Source organism: Trachemys scripta, chromosome 15, assembly GCF_013100865.1.
Source record: "Trachemys scripta elegans isolate TJP31775 chromosome 15, CAS_Tse_1.0, whole genome shotgun sequence".
NCBI lineage: Eukaryota > Metazoa > Chordata > Testudines > Emydidae > Trachemys > Trachemys scripta.
In genome coordinates this window covers 875,207-892,175 of record NC_048312.1, presented here as the reverse complement: position 1 = coordinate 892,175, position 16,969 = coordinate 875,207, and the positions used below count along the sequence as shown (strand labels likewise).

Here is a 16,969-nt window from a genome sequence, read left to right as displayed (position 1 = left end):
CACTTTAGGAGGCTTCTCAGTACGCGGCTTCTTTGCCAGTGCTGTGAAATCAGTACTGGAGGGGATGGGCGCCTCAGTGATGCCTGTAGTGGGATGTGAGATCTCCTGGGGCACAGATGGGGGGTGGGGGATTAGGGGGACTTTTCCCTTCTCTTATCCTGTTCTGGAGAATGGGTCATGTCTTCTTTAAAGGTCTGGATGGTGCTGCAGCGACTTCAGGGTCTTTGTTTACTGCCAGAACAGAGGTGGTGGGTGGGTCTGACATACAGGGGGATGATTTGGACCCTGAGGGTCTCAGCAAGCGAGCTCTCCATTAACAGGGGTTTTAGTCTATCCTCCCTCAACCTCTTAGATCTGCTCTTAAATCCTGAGCAGCTCTGACATTTGGAGGGGATGTGAGACTCCCCAAGGCAGCGGAGGCAGCTTGAATGTCTGTTGCTGCAGGGGGAAGACCTGTGGCAAGTCTGGCAGGGTTTGAAGCCTGACATGTTGGACATAACCTGCATTTCAGACCTCGGGTTGAGGCTTGAGAAAAATTGGGCAAAAGGAGTTAGGGGGACCTCTCCCTCCAACAGAAACTGCGCTAAATATCAGAAAACATAAGAGACAGGCGAACCTGAGCCACATGGCCTAGCTAAGGGCAGCGCAATGCTCCGTCTCAAGCTGCAGGTGGCTTAGCAGGAACTGGAGTGGTGGCAGGTCTGTCCCCCATGAGGGGCCTGAGCGTGTCTAGGGCGCAGGTGTAGACCGCTGGACACTGCTGATGAAAATCTCCAAAGAAGAGGACATGGGCACATGCGTATCTTGAAGTGGAGCACCCGTAGGGACACTGCTTGAAAAAGAATCCTTTTCCCACTGACTAATCGTTTTTACAGTTAGGAAGTTTTTTTATCCCATTCAACATAGGTTTTTCCTGTTGACCTTGTTTATATTTGTCAGTTTATGAAATTTAAGGAATCTATTATGAGCTATTTCTGAAACAATCAGTACTGTGAAGGGTGAATGAACCAATTCCTGCTTGTAAATCCCTTTGGGATGTTCAGGATGAAAAGTGCTTTACAAAGGATGAAATAAAAATCATTCCTTAGCTGGCAACAGTTGCAGATGACACAAAATTATGTAGGTTAGTCAAGACTAGAAAAGACTGTGAGGAGCTTCAGAGGGACCTAACCAAATTAGGCAATTGGGCAGAGTTCAATAAATATTTCTTTTCTGTTTTTGGAAAGAAGCAGGATGATATATCACATGAGGAGGAAATATTTTCCATTCCATTAGTAACTAAGGAGGATGTTAAACATATCTTAGGGATAAATACTTCTAAATCAAAAGGCCCAGATAACCTGCACCCAAGAGTCCTAAAAGAGTTGGCTGAGGAAATCTTTAGCCTGCTGATAATAACTTTTAACAAATCTTGCAATACAGGGGAAATTTAGGAACACTGGAAAAGTGCTAATGTTGTGGCAATATTCAAATGTGTGGAATTATAGCGTATAAGTATCTTCTTCGGGAGCAAATACCAGGTACTGAAGGGATCTTTAAGCTAGCTGAGAAAGGCAGAACAAGAATAATGTCTGGAAGCTGAGGCCAGACAAATTAAAATTATAAATTAGGCTTTTTTTTTTTTAAAAACAGTGAGCGTGATTAACCATTGAAACAAAAAACTACCAAGGAACTGGTAAATTTTCCATTTCTTGATGTCTTCAGACTGCCTTTCTGAAGACACGCATTGGTCAAATATAAGTTATTGGGTTCAATACAGGTGTAACTGGGTGAAATGTAATGGTCTTTGATATACAGGAGATTAGATGATTTAATGATCCCTTCTGGCCTTAAACTCTATGAATCTATATCTAGTGGCTGATGAAGTTCACTGCTGACAAACACGAAGTAATAGACACTGAAAGGAATTATGTGAATGATCCATATGCATTGCTGGCCTCTAAATTAACTGTAGCTGGGTGTCACTGCAGTCAGGTCAATGGAAACTTCTGACCAACAAATGTGCTGTGGCAGATCAAGTACTGGCCAGAGACAGAGACAGATTGACTCCTGGGGGCTAATCCAGAATAGGGAACTGCAAGTCATATACATCAACAGCAATGATAAAATCAGGCCCATCCTCCTATTTAGACAACTGTTTCACACGGCAATAATGCAGGATGTACCATGGGACTCTGTTCTGAGCAATCAGACCAAGAACTGTGGCATTCTTTGATGGTATGATGTTGGCCTTGAACTCCCCATAGACTTTTGGGCTTTTAGAAGCAGAAGGTTATTGCCATATATCAATGAAAATGGTATTTCCTCAGGATTTGCTTAAAGTATCAGCTTTGACCTGTGCCCTCAATGTCATGAGAAATCAGTGGCCAACGCCACAGGGGAACAGGCAGGCAAACATATGAGCAGATTGCTAGGATGTGATTAATTCACCAGGGAAACTCAGTTTAAGGTCACTCAGTCTGCATGGGAGCTCAACCCACACAGAACCTGCAGTCTAGCTAAGAAAGAAATCCCAACCACTGCCTCGCCATGATGTGTGATCTCCGTGGGGTAGGGACCGCGCCTGACTCCGCTCTGGAAAGCATCGAAGTACGCTGTGGATGCTCAGCTCATTCAGCACCAGTGCCCTGGAAGTTGGTCGGTTTGTGATTTCCATTTTTGTAGCCGCTGGAAGAGACAATAATCCCTGCAGCTCAGTCTGGGGCCCTTGCAGGGTGAGCCTGTATGGCATGGAGCACTTCAGCTCTCACATGGCATGGATGGGGCCCTGCATGTCTCATACCTCACAGCAGGAGCACTGAGAGCATGGGGCTGGAGTGATACCTTGGAGTTGGGGTTCAGTGACTGGATAGATGGTACTGCGACGAGGCTGAAGCGCTCGTAGAGGTACTCATTCGAGGAACTTCCTTTCAGGAGAGCGAAGGGGATAAGGTACAGTTCTCCCTCTAGAACTAGTATCAGCTGGCGATGGCGGCCGACTGGACCACTGGAATGCATCAGACCCTGAAGAGGAAAGACACACAGGTAGCTCAGTCTCCTTGTCTATACAGCCAAAGAAACACTCCATGCTCAGGCCCTGCTGTAAGTGTCAGGCTTTCTAGCTCCCAGAACCAGCAAACCTGAAACATCTGTTTTAAAACTGCTATTCAGCAGAGCACATTGGACCTCGGACGCAACACCTATCACCCTGGCATGTTTGCACTGATTAACAATTCATTCCTGAACAGAAGATCTCTAGCCAGATGCACTGGACTGGGTTCTACATCTTTGCTGCAAAGATCTCAGTAGGCACAAGCGGCTTAGTGTCAGTGAAAGTTAGTGAATCTCCAGCCTTGTCGTAATATAACTACCATTCCCACTTAAATTCAAACCTTCCTATCCACCGAAGGATGCAAAGGCTCACACTTGGTCTCTGCCTCATCACTAATCTCCTAAGCCACTTCTGAAACTATTTGCTGGCTCACTAATCCGGACTTGGTCCAGAAGTTGGTCCAATTAAAAATATTACCTCTCCTACCTTGTCTCGTTAATATCTTGGGGCCAATACGGCTAGAACAACATTGCATAATCTGGATTTGGTTCTTTGAAAGTTGCTAATCCCCTCTCTTGCTATGCATAAAATGACTAGCCGCCCCTCCCACCTCCACATACATTGGCCCCATGTGATGCTGTATGTAAGGATATGACCATTTATATCATTAATATTGCCACTGTTAGACAATTGCAACAAATCTTGTACAAAGTATACCATTTTAAGATGTCAATGGAAAAATTATGATTTGCTGAGTATGATTATCGTGTTTGTATGCATGTATCATCTTTGTATCTAAAGTTATGAATATTGACTATGTACCAGTATTTCAAATGTGTTTGCTCCTGGGGTAACACCCACAAGGTAATTGACATCCAGTCTAGCCAGCACATTCTGAACGGCCCATTCAAATTGATGGCCCATTCCAAAACATAGTGGGCCATAGAGCTTGTCCCAGCCTGGTGAGCCTTCCTGTGGACACTTTAGCCAAAATACGGGTAATGGCTGCTTCTATGAGTCATCAAAGCACACAAGGCCATGTGACTTGCTCATGTGACCCTGGACTCCATCTTGTGCCTATAATTTTCCACAAACTAAGACTAAGAGCCGTCCCTCCACATGGGAGAAGGTAAAAAAAGTGTCCATTTTGCCTCTTTCCTGCTCTGATCTCTGGACTTACACTAAAAGTAGCATATTGATTATGAACTGAGGACCTTCCAATCTTTTGGAAGTTACCAGAGACTTTACAAGCCAGGTTCTGTAACATCACTGCTTCAAACCTGATACAAACCTGCAATGATTGTATGTATTTGATTTCCTTAACCATTTTAACTCTCTCCGTATTCTTTTCTCTTATAAATAAACCTTTAGATATTAGATACTAAAGGATTGGCAACAGTGTGATTATTGGGTAAGACCTAAGTTATATATTGACCTGGATATGCGGTTGATCTTTTGAGATAAGAAGAAACCTTTGTTTGATGAAAGTGGTTTTCAATGGCCACTCATCATTAAGCCTAGTGCCTGGGTGGGGATGCCTATGGACACTGCAGTTTGGACTTCTTTTTAACCAGTGTGGTGAGACAGAGGTTTACTTTAGTTTCTGGGCTGGTATATCTAGTAATAGAATAACCACCAGTTTGGGGTGATTCTCCCCTATTTCTCATCAGTTTGTCCTGAATTTGGCATCTTCGGCTGTGACCCACTGAGGCATGGTGACACCCTCCACACAGAAAGAATATGTTCTTTTGTGCTGCCCCACTGGAGCTTGTGAAGCACTCTGGATGAGTGAGTGGGGGCTGGGAGAGCGTACGAGGGATTGAGGTGCACAGGGGAGAGTGGCATTGAGACAGCTGGTCAAAAAATGGAAAGGTTTTGCATAAACATGTTCCGGAAAGAATTCTTTTGCTGTCAAAGTTTGAAATTTTGATGAACATTTCAGTTCACTAGAGAGCAGCAGGTGGGCATCACCAATATTTTACAGCTGCTCATTAGTATTTCAGCTCAGTAAAACTTCTGCTTGCAGCCTGCGTGCGGCAACTGGAGAGGGCACTGCATGTAATGGGAATTCTCGGTTTCTCATTCCCCTTGCTGCCCAGAGGCTGTGGCGCTCATCCTTGTTCGTTTCCTGCACATCCTCTCTGTTGCATTCTGTATGTTCCCTTAGCCTCAGTCCTCACATTTGTGACCTGTGTGCTGCAGGTTTCATCATTTACATTATTCCTCAGCCAGACGGCGACTGACACTGCCCCATGCAAGAGCCACAATGGTCTGCATTTTTAAATAGCTTTATTTTGAGAACCTTCCCAGAAAGAATTGTAAAATCCATCACCCCCATAAGTGGGGGTGGATGGGTAAAATAAATCCCAGGCCTCACTTCCACATGTCTGCTGTCAAGATACTCAACACTCCTCATTCTGATAGCACAAAGAAATGACACTATCAAATGCACCAGCAGTGGGACTCCCACCCAGAGATTCTGCAATTGCATGCTTAGCAGATGTTGAAACAGTAGGAACAGAAAGTTACAAACCCAAGCACTACTAAAAATGTCAGACAGGCACTTTGCCCTTCTCCACAAAACTGGGCAAAGCTTTTCAATACTGGCTTAGAATCCAGCCCTGAAAAAATTAGTGAGGGCAGGCGCCACCTCAGTTACTGTTTCCAATGAACCCAGGTCCTCAGGGTGCCAAGAACCTGGACAAGGCGCTCAGTTATAGGTGGCCGTTAATTCATTAGCTCTACTCATCTGCACTAGGATGTTAGGAAGACAACTTTCTCTCCCCCACAGAGTATGGACTCAACACATTTATCTGCTTGCTGTTAGTATCTCCTCTAATCTCCAGAAGGTTTAAATGGAAATAGACAGACAGGTTGTCCTCAAACATAAGAACATAAGAATGGCCCTATTGGATCAGACCAAAGGTCCATCTAGCCCAATATCCTGTCTTCCGATAGTGGCCAGTGCCAGGTGCCCCACAGGGAATGAACAGAACAGATAATCATCAAGTGATCCATCCTCTCTTGCTCATTCTCAGCTTCTGGCAAACAGAGGCTAGGGACACCAAAACAGACCAAGACACAAAGGGCACATACAGTAGCTGCTGCCTCTGGTCCTATTTAAGGATGTAAAAGTGAATTCCATTTTAATCATGTTTTATTGAACAAGACCAGAAACCGCACCTCAAAGTGAGCAGCTCTGTAGATCACATACAGCTTGGAACAAGAAGCACTGAAACAGCATCTACACCACACAAACCAAAAGCAGCAAAACTGATCTCAACCACAAAACGGACAACAAATTGCTGAGCAAACAGATGCCTCAATGTTAGAGCAGCAGGTTTAGTATGGGCTTTAAATCAACATTTTATTTAAATTTGAGGCCTTTAGCACATGCCCAGATGGGACTTTAGCTTCAACTTGACCTGATTTTGGAATTAACCAGTTCAACACGTGTTGCTGTATTTCCCTTGAGACCTCTTGTTCTTCCCCAGGCGTGAGCCAGGTGTTCAGGATTCATGGCAGGATGGAGACCAGGGCTCAGGACTATAATTGCTTTTGAGTGACAGCGTTTGAGCTGCCATCAGACAGAGCGAACATCTGTTTTGACAGGAAAAAGACAGCTACTCATGCTGCTCAGCAAATGAAGATAAAACTGCCCCCACTCCATTCTGAGTGGAATTCTGAATGACGCTCCAAGCCCTCCAAACATTTACCTCTTCCCAATGAAAATCCTGGCTCCCGGACAAGCAGCACTGGACATGGCTTTCTCAAACATTTTGACTTGATTTGTATAGGTAATAACCTAGAGAACCTCTCTGGTTCCAGACAGATATATTGTTCTTGGGACGAATAACACTCACATTCTGTCTCTCTCTCAAATTATTGACTGACTTTGCCCCTTTTTAGATTCCTTGATTTAGAGCCAATTTCATTCTCCCATTCCCACTGAACTGGAGGCTGCAGGATCTCCTTTCTGGAAGTCTCTCTTTCCCCTTTCTGAACAGTTCATGGCCTGACTTGTCAAATGAAAAAACAAACCTCTTTGAATAAAAAGGGGTTAGAAAGCAATCTGCAATGACTGGGCCTGCATGTGCTGAGTAACCAGGAGGGAAAGGACTGGATGTGCGTACATTAGGAGAGATGGACTTGGTGCATTTTATTGCTTGTGCCAAGTTCTCCACAAACAGCTCGGATGATACACCTCTGTCCTGACCCACAGCTCCCCCATCCCAGGCCTGGGCCTCTTCTGAGCAGAGATTTCTAGTCATGGCATGCAACAATTTTTAATGTTGATAGCGGTACTTCAGATTGAGACCCACTGATCTCACTTCACTGATGACTTGAAGAGTAACAGGAATCTCCCGTGGGATTCTCTAAGCTTAGCTCACAGCCCACAGCAAAAACAGAGCAACATTAATAAGGGTCTTAAATTCCCTCTGGTCACCACCCACTGATGGAGGCAAGGCAATACCTAAGGAAGGGTAAGATACAAAGGAGGCAGGCTAGACACACAGGTAGGTGGTTAGAGAGAGAGCGAGAGCAAGAAACTTTCCCATGTGAAATGGGAATAAAATGGCAGAAGGAAAAGAGAGATTTTCTTTTAAGAGGAGTTAAAAATAGTCACTGACCTCGTGCTGTTTTCCTGCCCTCCTTGCAGCTCTCTAGCTCACCCCGCTCCACCGATGGGAGACAAAGATACAGGGTCAGTCACTCTGACATCCAGCTGCCTCAGGAGCCTTCCTGAGAAAAATGTCCTCTCCATTCTGACATATTGTTTACAAGCACCAACGGCTCCTTGAGGGAGGCCTCCCCCTGCACACTGCCTGTGGTGAACCAGCCTGCGTGCTCTGCAGCTAAATTTACCAGCCTCTGCTCAATCTTGCCTCTCTCTGCAGAGACCAAGTTGACAAGCAGTAGCTTCCCACCAGGGGGTTGTTGTTTTCCAGAAATGTTTTTTTTTATATATTCCGTTTGACTTACTGCTCCGGGAGCTTTAGCTGCAGGCAACATAATGAGACTATCTAAGCCATAGTGACATGTGCCTAGCAGAATTTTCCATTTGTATGGGAAACCCCCAGGGTTTAATATTTTTTCATGATAGCTGCATGTGTGTTAGGGAAACAGAAATAAAATTATGAGGCTCATTTGCATTTCACATACCTCCAAGAGCTATTTTCAGGGGCGAGTTTAAACAAAAAGAAGCTGTTCAATGAAAGCAATGGAGGCAAAGGTTTGAACGGCAAAGCCTGGGATCCCGTGCTCTGCAGCAGGCCAAGCTCATGAGCACCAGTGGCAGCCATGGGATTCCCGGTCCCAGTTTACGACGGTGGCTGTAAAGGCCACGTAATTGTTTGCCTTGGCAACTGATGACTTGCTGGGAGTATGACTGAGACATTGGGCACCAGCAGTGGGGTCAGCCGCTAAAATGCTGACAAGCTGCTGGTCTGGGTGGTCCCTCTGCTTAGCGGTCACTGCACTATGGACACCGGTGAGGCGCTGCCAGTAACAGGACTGGATAGCAGAGACGGAGCTGCCATTTGCTGAGGTGATGCATATATGGTCTGCCACCTCTGTCCATGCCCCATAGGATTAGTTACGTAATGCTGGGCAGCAGGGTCTTCAAGGCTTTATCTGCAGCCCCTAACCCCGGGGACAGCAGCCACAGGATACCCCGAGTCAATCCCATAAAATTACAACACTGGGCCCAGCCATGATGCTCCTCAGGCTGTAGGGAGATAGCAGGTGCCAAGAACACTGGAGATCCTGTTAGAGATCCACTCCCAGCCTAGCTCCAGTCCTTTGGACAAAAGCTGGAGTGCCGCTCCCAGATTTAGCTTATTCCAGGACCTCGCAGAAGCCAGCACAGAAAGCCTACCCAGCAAATGGCTCCTCTCAGAGCTCTCTGAAGGTTCGGAGCCTCGCACTAGAATCATCACCAGTAACGTTACTCCCCTCCATGAAAGCAGGTTCCGCCTTTCAAATTGTAACCCATAGGGCTAGCTTGCCTTCATTATTCACTGCCTTGCCTTTATCATATTCTGTTTGCATTATATTCAGCGGTAATGCAAGGAATCTATAGGTCTGTACCTTAGAGACATTATCTCCAGCAGTTAGCATAAGGCTTGGGGCCCATGAATTTTGGCACAGATAAATGATCTAATGGTCACCCCTGAGTTTTGGGGAACTGAAAATAAAGTGTGCAAGGGGGATTTTGACCATAGTGACACCTGCCAACCACAGAAACATGAGTAAACATCCGGAGATGACTAACCACAGGAGCATTAGACATGGTGGCATCAGCATAACTTATTATAACAGTTGCATCCCAGCCTACGGGCAGTAGGAAAAAGACGTAGCCCCTGGGAGGTGCCAGATTGATGGCCGCTGATGATGAGAGGGAAGGTGATGGTAATGCGGAAGATGATGGCTGACATTTCAGGTTGTTCTACAGGAGATGGTGTGAGTATATGATGTTCAGATGGACATTCTGTAGTATCTCTATCTATCTTACTGAGTTGGGGTGTTTGTGACTGAGATAAATGTATTAATAAACTATTTGCAAATGCAGAAGAGCTCCTGGAGAGAGCGTTGCTGCTGCTGTGCACATAGTGATTTGAATAATACTGGGCCTGATCTTGGGACAAATACCTGCCACCTTCAAAGTGATCACTTGGAATTCTTAAGTAATCAATGTAATTAGTATATAATCTATAGATCAGGCTACAGAATCCTGGCCATGTTCTCTAGGATTTACATGCATTGTTACGGGGGTACGGATGAGCTTAAAGTGGCAGGCACTGGGCCCAGGCTCATGGCAGTTACACCTCCAGCTATGAAACACTTCGTACAGGCAGGACCAATGTGCCAAAAAAGCCACTCTCTCTAAAATAACCCTGTATCCCAGACACTCCCTAGGGGTGGCTGGGAATTGTTTCTCTTCTCAGACGGCCAGCATTGTGCTCCAGCACAATCACGTGTCTGTTCTCCCTGCTGTCCCAGCTTTAGAAAAGAGCATTAATGTCTGAAAAATTATCCTCATCTTGTCTGCTTAGAGACTCAAGAAGGGAGAGTTGGACCCTGTATTTGCCCTGTTGAGTTATTGCTTTGTGACACTGGAACCTGCTTGAGGATCTCAGACACCAGGTGGTCTGAAGTTCTGGGTATGATATAACACTTTGCACTTGGTAAAGCCTGCTATCAATTAATTACTAACTAGCTGTATAAAGAATAAAATCTACAGTTCAGACATTCCCTCCCTCTCTGTCGAGCTGCCATGCAACCGGATCCACACCTCCCTGAGGAACGTGGAATAACTGGAGTCACAGGAAAAGTAAACGACTTTGATAATCAAATACAACTTGATACAGGGACTTCCTGTGGACCACGGATGCCAGTGGACAGCGCATTTTAAGGTGCCTGAATTGCAAAGGATCAGCAGCTGACCACAATGAACTGATAGCCAGGTCTCTAGATGTCAAACAGCTCATTGGGAGTTAGTAGCTAGAGTGAGAAATCTCTGGTGACACCTAAACCCAAACCACTGACATCTTCCCACAAGCCCTGATGGTGGCAGTGCTGGCTGCTTGGGCAGCTCCCCAGAAATGCTGTTTGGGTCTTGGGAAATCTCAGAGAATACTTACCATTACCGTGCATCAGAGAGAAATCACCTTCCCACCCCTGCCTAATCACTCCTGAGTCTGCACTCACCTCACCACAAGTATCTCAACCAGGGGCAAACCAGAAGCTTGGAGGCAGCTCCAAGCATCTGAGCAGCACCCAGATACCACAGCAACTGAAAAGTGTTAGAGAGGCACAGGTGGGTGTTGCCAGGGCTGTCACCCTCTAGCTGAACAGACTGCCGCAGAGCCAGAGAACCCACTCCAGAGATGATGCTCAGGTCGGGTAGCAGTGACCCCAGCAAGCTGGAACCTCAGCAGGCCACACTGCTGCTCCTTGTAGCCTATTGTCTGTCATCAGCATTGCAGGTGCAAATGGCTCTCCAGCTCCTGTGAGGCTCAGACTGGAGCTGATGTGATGTTTCCTGATGGCTGATATACGCGACTATACTATGCACCTCTTAAAGATCAGTCCAAGTGTGGCTGCCTTCCTGACAGCAAAGGACAGCATGTTTCAAGGAAGCCGCCAAGGCAGCGCTTTCCCCTTAAGCAAAAATTAAATCAAATAGCGGCGTAACACCTAAGGTAAAATATTATTCCATTCCGCTTTTCAGATTCTCTGACCCAGGCCCTTAACAACATCACAGCTGCTAAACAAAGACAGTTGTTCAAATAATTATGAGCACTGCATAAAGGGGCTAATCTCTTTAGTCTTGAAGTGTCTGTGATTTATAATCTCAGACTTTTATTTTCAATATTTTTATTGAAAGGCTGAAAACACAATTTTGTATTCTGTCTAGGAAACCTGCAGCTGGCTTCCCAGGTCGGCTCACTTTGACAGTGCAGCACTGCCCCCTAGTGGACAGAATAACATAGCAGCTGCACAGGGAAATCCGGGTACCAGCTAGCAAAGCTATCTCTCTGGCTTTCATATAAGGTGGGAGAACTAAGACCTGTAGGAAAAAGAAAAATGGGGAAAGGGGATTCTGACATTCACAGGCTCCCTGGATCTCTTAGGGAATAGGTGTCACTACTCTGAGTAACAAAAATACACCAATTAAATCCCTCCTGCAAGAGAAGTCAGGAATGTAGGTGAGATGACAGTGCCCCTCACTAACTCTTCCAGCAGTGAACCCCCAAAGCTTGTGCAGTCTGTCTCTCGCAGCTACTGCCCCCATCGTGTACTATGCAGAATCACTGCAGACTTTCCTGATGCCTCAGCACAATTCCAGCTGGCAGATAAACCCAGACCTCTCCTCTCTGATAAGACATTGTTGTGAAATTGTTCTCAGCTCTTCAGGTCACTGTGATTCTGTCACATCTAAACACCCCACAGCAAACATCTCAGCAAGCACCTGAAGTCACTCCCTGTCTACAGCGGTGGTGTGTACATGATAAGTGCAGTCCTCTTCTTGACGATTTCTCTCCTATGCGCAGAAGCCCTGCCTTGTCCACACTCCGCATTCCCAGCAGGTGCTGCTCCCAAGCACCCCAGATTGGTTGGGCCCTTTAACAGCATGTGGCTGTAGCAATGAGACCATGTGGTGTGATTCTACTTGTCAGCTGTCTCCTGTTCTCCCCCTGCTCACCGGCAGCTCTCCCTGCATTGTACACTCAAGATCAGCCTGACAAGAGTGCCCAGAAACCTCACAACCATGTGCCCCAAACCACCAGAGTGACAGCAATATCCTGTCTGAGCTCCAGCACAGCCAGCAACCCAACCTGTGCCCAGCAGGGAGCATGTCTCCTCACGGCCTGTGCCTAGGGCCCTGGCTAGCACTTTCCTACTGACTATGCCAGGCTCTTGTTGTAACACAGCATTGCGGGATGGGTGGGGAATGGAGAGGAGGATGAGGCTTTCGGGTCTCAGACTCACACCATTCGATACACAGAACCTGGGGTGAAAACACCCTTCACATGGCAGTGCACTGGAGAATGCAGGCTCTGGGCAGTCACTGACTCCGTCTGCACGTTGTTTAACAGCAGTAAAAGGAAATGAGAACTACCCCATGGTGATATAACTTACGTGGCTTTGCAATAGGTGTGGAGTGCAAATCAGGACAAGCTAGTATGGCCTCAATAAACCTCTAGTTAGAATGCTGTCTGCAGCTCTGGTCACCTCTTTCTCGGAAGTACAGAGCTGAGGTTGAGATGGCAGGGCAGGGGACAGCCAGGTTTGGGCTGGGGTGAGGGGAAAGGAATCAGCTTTGGTCTCTCTCAGCCTTGAGGAAGGGAATTCTAGGGGATCTAATGAGGGTGCAGGAGGAGCATCAGAAAGGAGAGTTGCAGAAAGGCTGGGGAGCAACCTTAGAGTCAGTCCTGGAAAGTACAAGGTCAGTGGGCTGACAAGCAAGAGTTAACAGCAGCGACTGGCTAGGAGTCAGCAATTCCATGGTGGCGTACTCCAGGGCTCTACAAACAGTAGCTATCCACCTGCACGGCCCACGAGAGGGATAAGGCAACATCCTCACTATGCAGATTGTCATTTATGTTTGAGGCAGCACCGAGACCTACCCATCCGGATGGGTGTGATACAAACACAGAGTAAAGCATGAGCCCTGCCCCACAGAGCTTATAGGCCAAATATACAACAAGCAGGCGAGGGGAGAGCAAAGATCCCGCACACATGCAAAGAGGTCAGGGAGTGACTAGCAAAAGGCTTCTTTATTTCAACCTTCTTTTACCCTTGGCCTGCTTGCTACATGTTCCGCATTTCACCTCGGATGTCGATTCTCGTCTATCACTAACTTGAGCCTCTTCACAGTTTGAAAAGGGATGGAAACCAGGAGCCCAGAGAGGGGACGTGATTTGCCCCGGTCACTCAGCAAGTGGCTGGTAGAGCTGGGATTAGAATCCCAGCCCCCGGACTCCTCACCCGGAGCTCAGGCACTAGCCCAAATGGTGTCAGATCTGGTTAGTCTGGTAGAATTCCCTTCCATACCAATGATGTGACATCTCATTACATCCGCTCCATGTGATGCGCTCCTGCGTATGACCACTGTGGCACTATGCTTCATGTGGCACCTTTCCGATTCTCTGCATGTGATTATCTGATATCTGGAACACCCCATCACACATCCAGCATGCAGCCAACCCCTCTGCATGAGACACTCCACACATCCCATACCTGCTGCATGGCACCCTGCCACAGAGCACCCGGGCTCTGAAAAGATGCAGCAGAAGTTCACAGGCTCAGAGATGGGCAGCAAAAACATTAAGAGCCCTGGAGAGGCTCTCTGGTAAAAACACAATATGGGGGAAAGCTGAGGAATCTGAGAAGATAGTAATAGTCAGCCCCTCTCCCACCCCCGCAGAGACAAGCTGCCTGGGAGTGCTCCACACAGGACGTTCAGGGGACCCTCCTGGCAAGCAGGCCTGAGCTCTTGATGCTACCCACGGAGGGAGCCAGGACTGAATTCAACCTGCAGCTACTCCATTCTGCAGATCATCCTGTAGCCAGATTGCCCCCTTTTCCAGATCCCATCTCCTCGCCCAGCCCCTCTTCTGGTGGGTCAAGAAAAACGTTTCACTCTGCACCCATGGCCCAAGACCCACCAAAACAGACCAAGATGAGTCAAACATGTGGGAATCCTACATGGAAACCCAAAGGCACAACCCCCACCCTCAGCATTTCAGACAGCGCCCCAGCCTGGGGTAAGTGAATGTATTAATGCAGCGGCACTCGCAGCCCCAGGCAGTGGAAAGCACAGAGAAGAGGATGGGCAGAGGGCTCTTCTATCGCTGTATGTGGGAACAGATACGCCGGCAGGGTTTGGGTTCTGTCTGGGAACAAGTCACAGGAGGAGGTAACAGTGACTGGTCCTGGACTGAGAGCCTGGGACCCTGAGGCACTCTTTATCCTAAGAATGGATACAGCATAGGCATTACCAGGGCAAGCTTCCCCACCAATGTGGCACTCCCTGAGATCCCTGTCCTAGAGGGATCTCCTTGGGGGTGAGAAGAGAGTTCACTCTTTATGAAACAATCCGCCCTTGGCCTCTCTGCTGAGGCTACCAAGTGGTGGTGCTGGACTTATGGACACGTCTCCCACTAGGAACTGGACTGAGATCCACCAAACTCATTTCACGTCGGGTCCACTGAACAGCCACCCATGGGAAGTACATGCAGTCGCTATTCCTCTCCTGGATTCAACCCAGCAATGCTCCATATAACCAACTCCCTGAGCTATCCAGTCATCCAGGTGGCCCATGCTGGAACCAGGCACCTACCGGTGAAAGGTTCTGTGCTTTGCTCCCAAGCCATGAGTTATCTAGCCTCTTCCTTTCCAGGCCCCAGAAAGTTTTGGTAAGTTGGACTTTGCAACTTTTGCCTGTACCAAGGCACTTACCCCTTCCATGGGCCCTATCAACAGGTCGTAGAGCGCACGTAGCGGGGGTTTGGAGAAGGTGCTCTGCCTCCTAGGAAGAGAGGATGTTCCATCCTTAGCAGGGCACATGGTGCTGCTGAACAGACTGGTCATGCTCTGACAGCTCCTGCGGACAGAAGGAAAGCAAGAGGTTAACTGGAAAGGCATGGAGATCTGAAGTGGATTGCCCTGGCATCACCCTAGCTTCCCCTAAGCCAGTCCCTGTGCCTGCCCAGGAAAGGCTGGTATTCCAGGAGCAGCTTTCCTCCCTGGTTTGATTCTCCCATTCAGTCGCACACCACACAGAACAATGAGAGAAACCGCAGGGTGAACCAGCTGCAGACAACAGCTTACATTTCTATGGAGTTTCTCTACAGAATCAAATGTCCCAAAGTGCTGTTCAAAGCACTTAATTACATACTTGTGTGCAGCGATTGTGTGCAGGCGAACGTGAGACCCATTAAGACTCGCCTGCAGCCGCAGGAAGATTTACATTGGCGCTAGGCACCAATTAATCTGAGATGGCATCAAAAGGCAAACACGACAAAGGGAGCACTGGGCAGACACCTGTGCTTGCTGCCCTTAGTCGGCAAAGCCCCATACAGATGAAAGCCTCCCGGAGGGGGCACAGCTCCCTCCCCTTGGGCTGGGAGCCAGCAAGCTGCTGCCTGGGAGCTACAGCCTCAGTTAGACACAGCTGCGTCCTTCAGCCGTGAGAGGGACCCTGAGAAAGCCCAACATCCCCCTAAGCCAGGTGGACAGCACTGGGCCCAGGGTAAGTCCTGTGCACCCATGGCCAAAAGCGTCACACAGCATTTCTCCATCGGGCCCAGTCAGAGTACTGGAATCTGACCTGAAACAGCTGCAGGGGAGGGAGGGAGGGAGGGACACACACACACACACACACACACACCAGACCAAAGGGAATCAGGTGCTCTGGGACCCAGCCCTAGTGCCGGCAGGAGGGAGCAGACGCCGGACATGGGCATCCCGGGGATCCGTGAGTGGCCCCTCTCACACCTGTTACCCAAGCACTTTTCAGGGGGGAGTTCAGTGCTCAGCCTCCCAGCCCCAGCCCTCAGACTCCAGCCTGCCTCACTGCAGCTTTCTCCTGGAGTGAGTGCAGGACAAAAACTCGGTGGACTCCTCAATCCATGGCCCTGCAGGTTCGTCTCCTGGCTGGTGTTCCATCTTTGCCACCTCGTTTCGTTGCTGGGAGACACTCTGCTCCCTCGTTCCTACTCCCTGGGGGCAGCACAAACTGCTGCTTCTCCCAACCATCGCCTGGACATTTAGAGCTGCTCCCTCTGCACTAGCCGGCACTGCGGTTCGTGACTGAGGTCCAGACGTGAGCAATGCCCAAATACCAGCACCCAAAGCTGTACCCCCACAATACCCCTGTGCCACTGCACCAAACCCTTCTCCCCAGACCTGGCCCAAGAGGGGCTGCTGAGTTGGATTCCTGCCAGCCCCTTCTGCACACAGCAAAGAGGTCAGTGGCCTCTAGCTCTGTTCTGAGTCAGCTTTCTCTGAGCATGCAGTGACCTCCAGCAGGCTGCAGCCTGACACGCTCCTCCATGCCACTCAGACTTACAACCCAGGGCCATCCTCTGCTTCTCCCCAGCCTGCCGGGCTCTTTCCTGCACAACATGTACTAGTATTGAAAGTGAGACCCACCCCACTGTCCAACAGCTCCTGCAGTTATCCAGGCCCTAGCCATCTCCTGCCTGGACTCTCTTCCGGCCCCCCCAGAACTCAGCACATCACTCCCCCACTGAGCCCTCCACAGCCTTCCCTTTGTACCCTGAATCCAGTTCAAGATCCTTGTCTTTGTGACTCCTCCACCTCCACCTGGAGGGCATCTCTCATCTCCCCGGGGCCTCTTCGCTCCAGCTGCACTGTTCCCGCAGTGCCTCCTCAGCTCCCATCGCTGTGGACAGAACAGCCTCCCAG

At 48.4% G+C, this 16,969-nt stretch overlaps 1 protein-coding gene across 5 annotated transcripts in view; it reads right to left on the bottom strand.

The window, feature by feature from the left end:
* Window positions 1–16,969, bottom strand: part of TTC28 (tetratricopeptide repeat domain 28) — a 435,889-nt gene that overhangs the window by 21,129 nt on the left and 397,791 nt on the right. For all 5 annotated transcript variants that reach the window (XM_034791355.1, XM_034791356.1, XM_034791359.1 and 2 more), the window contains 2 exons: window positions 14,999–15,143; window positions 2,824–3,003 (listed from right to left, as the gene is read on the bottom strand). In XM_034791355.1, coding sequence (XP_034647246.1) covers window positions 2,824–3,003; window positions 14,999–15,143 — 325 coding nt within the window. The remainder of the gene's footprint in view (window positions 1–2,823; window positions 3,004–14,998; window positions 15,144–16,969) is intronic.